This window comes from Otolemur garnettii, unplaced genomic scaffold (genome assembly GCF_000181295.1).
Source record: "Otolemur garnettii isolate 467f Iridium unplaced genomic scaffold, OtoGar3 scaffold00118, whole genome shotgun sequence".
Taxonomy (NCBI): Eukaryota; Metazoa; Chordata; class Mammalia; order Primates; family Galagidae; genus Otolemur; species Otolemur garnettii.
The window spans coordinates 2,442,780-2,447,369 of record NW_003852513.1 but is presented as its reverse complement, the minus strand read 5'-3'; the positions used below and the strand labels follow the sequence as shown (position 1 = coordinate 2,447,369).

Here is a 4,590-nt window from a genome sequence, read left to right as displayed (position 1 = left end):
CAGGAGGCTTCAGTCTCGTCAGTGTGCCCAGGGGAAGCAGGAGGCTTCAGTCTCGTCAGTGTGCCCAGGGGAAGCAGGAGGCTTCAGTCTCGTCAATGTGACCAGGGGAAGCAGGAGGCTTCAGTCTCGTCAATGTGATTGCCAGTGCTCCAATGATGACCTCAGTTATTACTGAGCAACATAGGGAATTAATTATTAAAATGGACAGGTTGTTACTGATTTGATAAGATAAAAATAAGCATAATGTTGCTGTTAGCCTAGCATTAATGTAATGCTATCTAGTCTGCTGTCGAATCTTTTGAGAGTATGTTCTCTTTGAATTAAAACAAAGAGCATAATAGTTTCTGTAACTTATAGTATAGATATGTTATTATTATGGTATTACAGTGTATTATTTATTATTACTGTATATATGTTATTTTTCAGGGATCTGAATTATATACAAATCTGACCTAATGATCTCTGGAATATATCTTGTCTGTTAACCCTGGGACTGCCTGTAATATATATAAAAAAGTGCCCTGACACCTATAACCTAAAATTTAATATTTCTTAAAATTTCTAGTAATAGTGAACACTTTTATTATATGGCTCTTTTTGTTTTTTTAAGCCTATTAGTTTGATGTATGTATATTTATCTTAGATATTAAATGGCCTAAATTTAGAACCCAGATCAAGTTTCAAGAGTAAATATGCAGGTTTTGAATCCTTTTTTTTTTTTTTTGAGACAGTCTTACTATGTTACCCTTGGTAGAGTGCTGTGGCATCACAGCTCATAGCAACCTCAAACTCTTGGGCTTAAGCGATTCTCTTGCCTCAGTCTTCTGAGTAGCTGGGACTACCGGTGCCTACCACAACACCTGGCTACTTTTTGGTGGCAGTTGTTCTTTAGCAGGACCAGGCCAGGCTTGAACCCACCTGCCTTGGTGTATGTGGCCAGCGCCCTACTCACTGAGCTAAGAGTGCCATGCCTGAATCATTTTTATATTAAAGAATTTTTGTTAACTTTTGCACTGGGTGCTATGGCTCATGCCTGTAATCCAAGCACTCTGGGAGGCTGAGGTGGGGGAAATCTCTTGAACTCATGATTGCTACTAAAACCAGAAAAACTATCTAGGTGTCTTGGCAGGCGCCTGTAGTCCCAGCTACTTGGGAGGTTGAGGCAAGAGGATCACTTGAACCTGAGAGTTTGAGGTTGCTTTGAGCTGTGATACCATGGCACTCTACCCAGGGAGGCTGAGTGAGACTCTTACCTAAAACAGGGATCCTCAAACTTTTTAAACAGGGGGCTAGTTCACTGTCCCTCAGACCATTAGAGGGCCAGTCTGCAGGCCCTGGGATGAGTCAGCTGCTAAGCAGGACAGGCAGCGGTGGCTAAAACACCCGGCGGGCCAGATAAATGTCCTAGGCGGGCTGCATGTGGCCCATGGGCCGTAGTTTGAGGACGCCTGGTCTAAAACAACAACAAAATAAGCCTTTTGGATATCTGCTTCTTTGAGATGAGGATTCACAGTTAGGTTTACTTTTTTTAAGGTGTCCTAAAGCACAGTTTTAAAAATGGGCAGGAAAGCAAAGCTGTGGAAAACATCTGTGTGTGGTGTGTCAGGAGAGATCGATTCCAGTCAACTGGGCAAACACTCTCCTTTAAGCGTTGTTCACACTGAACTGCCACGTTCATAGGTGCACACCCTAACAGCTGGAGGGCCTTGTGCGTGGTTGAACTTTCTGTTATCTCTCTAGTCCCTGTCAGTATGACAGTCACCCGGTGGCACAACAACTAATGGAACCTGTGATTGTCAGACTTCTATGGGAACTTGCTAAAGTACAGCTTGCTGGGCTCCTTATCCAGCATTTGTTTCTGGTGCGGTACTGTGGGGTGGGGCATGGGATTTTACCTTTCTCATACCTTCTTTGGTGTCACTGTGAATGTTGGTTGAGGGACCACACCCAGAAGAGCTGACCTGCTAAGTTGTGTGCTATTGGCAATGTCCCATTCACTGTAAGGACTCCTGTGAAAGGAAAAGGATGAGGAGATAAAGGGGTAAGCAGGTATGACTGTCTCAGGTGGGCCTGGTTAGCCCAGTAATCACCTTGGAATTCTTTTTTTTTTTTTTTTTTTTTGAGACAGAGCCTCAAGCTGTCCCCCTGGGCAGAGTGCTATGGCTTCACTGCTCACAGCAACCTCCAACTCCTGGGCTCAAGTGAGTCTCCTGCCTCAGCCTCCCAAGTAGCTGGGACCACAGGTGCCCACTACAACGCCTGGCTGTTTTTTGGTTGCAGCTGTCATTGTTGTTTGGCGGGCCGGGCTGGATTTGAACCCACCACCTTAGGTCTATATGGCTGGCGCCTTAGCCAGCCACAGGCTGAGCCACAGGCACCAAGCCCACCTTGGAATTCTTACGCCTTGTTTATTCCTTTGTTAAGTTATGTGGATTTGACAAGGTGGCAGAGGAAGCTGCTGTTACAGGGCCACACTTGCTTGTAGGTTATGAACTCCTGTTCTGGGATCTCCCATAAATAGAAAGTGATGCTGTGTCCTTGTGTCCCAGGGGCTGACATCGCTGAGATGATGCTGGATTTCATCGACTGGCTCGTTCAGCAGGAGTTTGGCCGGCGGTGTGTGGTCAGCATCAGAGATATCCTGTCTTGGGTTACCTTCATGAACACAATGGGGGAGGAAGCTGCTTTGAAAAGGCCGGAGATCATCTCCACCGTGACATCTTTTGTTCATGCTGCATGTCTGGTGTATGTTGATGGAATAGGTTCAGGTAGGTTGTCTGTCAGCTGGTGGGGCCCATGGGCTCGGATCCAGAGGAGCAGAAAAGGAGCGAGCCCAGGCCTCTCATCCCAGTGTCTGACAGAGGCCTCTAGGCAGCAGCGTTTCCAATACCCAGAGTGGCTTTCCTTTTCTCTGTGCTCTCTGAAAAGTGACCGGCGTAGTGTATAGACAGAAGTGGTGACTGAGCAGAAACAAGGACGTTGGCAGTGTGTTTATTTTTTAATCACTGGGTAACCCAATTCTTAACATGAGTGGTAATTTTTAGTTAATATATCTGAATCTTTTATTTTGTTTTACATTTACTATGATTTCATGAAATTAAATATTTAGGTTCTGGGTTTGTAGCCATGAAGATTTGAAATACAAATCAAATAGTGCTGTTAGTTATCCTGTGTATAGGTTGATTTATCACTGAGTGAATCTCGCTGCACAGTGGACGACCTACAGACTGGGGAGATGGGGCGGGGAGACTCCTTTTCTAAAATCCATGCTGCCAATCATCTTTAGGCTATAGTTCTCCGAAGGCCCTTCCCCCAGGAGCCCGTGCTGGAGTGGCTGCCGAGTGGGGGTGAAGCTTGGCATTGTGCTGTTGCTTGATGGACTCATCCTTGTGTCTTTTAGGGGTAACTTCCTCTGGATTCGGCACAGCCCTATTGGCTCGAAAAGAATGTCTGAAATTCCTCATCAAGAAACTTGCCAAAATTGTTCAACTCACAGAGTGTCAGAAAAAAGAATTGAAAATTTATGACAGAAACAAGGCCAAAGACTTCACTGGAATAGATAATCTTTGGGGAATTCACCCATTTTTTATACCGAGAGGTAAGAAGGTTTCTAAATGACTTTTATTGTGACTCTTAGTTTTAGTGTGTCATTGTCATGGTCATTTTTGAACTAGTTTATCTGAGTTAGAATCTGATTGTGTGGATGGTTGAAAATATATAACTGGCATGTAAAAATATGGGGAAATAGAGACTTCATCCTATGAGTTGATTGTAGAAGTATACTTATAAGCATTCAGAAAATGTCAGTTGATGGAATAAATGGATGAATGAATAATTAAAAGGGAAATTCAGTGGTCTAGGAGACAGTGGGATTGAGCTCTGATTCTCACTTTCATTCTAACTAGGCTTCCCTGACCAAGTATCTGAATGAAGCCATTAGATTAGGTGTCTTCCGAGGCATTGTAACATGCAGCTTATTGCTTCCACTGCAGTGCCACCTGTTCTTTGCCCTCACTTCTGCCCCACATTTATAATTGTGAGTGCATAAAATCTACAGAGGTAGCTGGCAGTTACTGGGAGTTCTGTGGTCAACACATAGGCGGCCCAAGCTCCTGACTGGGAACGTCACTTGTTCCCTCCCGAGAGCTCCTCCTCTGTTCAGTGGTGGTTTGTCCATCCCTGATGGCCACGTAGTCGAACCAGTAGACCCCTCTCATAAGCCACAGCATCAGTGCCCCTGTGGAGCGGCTTTCTGATGCTGACCTTGAGCTGGGGCCTTCCTGGCTTCTGTTTACCAAGGAGTGAAGTAAATGTTATCCTAGCCCCACCCCCTCCAGACTGGTGTACCCAAAGCCTCTTTCTTTTTTATTTGAGCCAGAGCGTCAAGCTGTTACCCTGGGCAGAGTGCCATGGCATCACAGCTCACAGCAACCTCTAACTCCTGGGCTCTGGCAAATCTCCTGCCTCCACCTCCCAAGTAGCTGGGACTACAGGCGCCCGGCTATTTTTTGGTTGTAGCCGTAATTGTTGTTTGGCGGGCTGGGCTGGATTCGAACCCGCCAGCTCAGGTGTATGTGGCTGGCGCCTTAG

General features: G+C 45.5%; 1 protein-coding gene across 1 annotated transcript in view; it reads left to right on the top strand.

Moving 5' to 3' along the window:
- MDN1 (midasin AAA ATPase 1) overlaps positions 1 to 4,590 on the top strand; it is a 181,737-nt gene that overhangs the window by 85,796 nt on the left and 91,351 nt on the right. The window contains exons 34-35 of the mRNA XM_012809944.2: positions 2,550 to 2,768; positions 3,401 to 3,598. Of these exons, the coding sequence (XP_012665398.1) occupies positions 2,550 to 2,768; positions 3,401 to 3,598 (417 nt within the window). The remainder of the gene's footprint in view (positions 1 to 2,549; positions 2,769 to 3,400; positions 3,599 to 4,590) is intronic.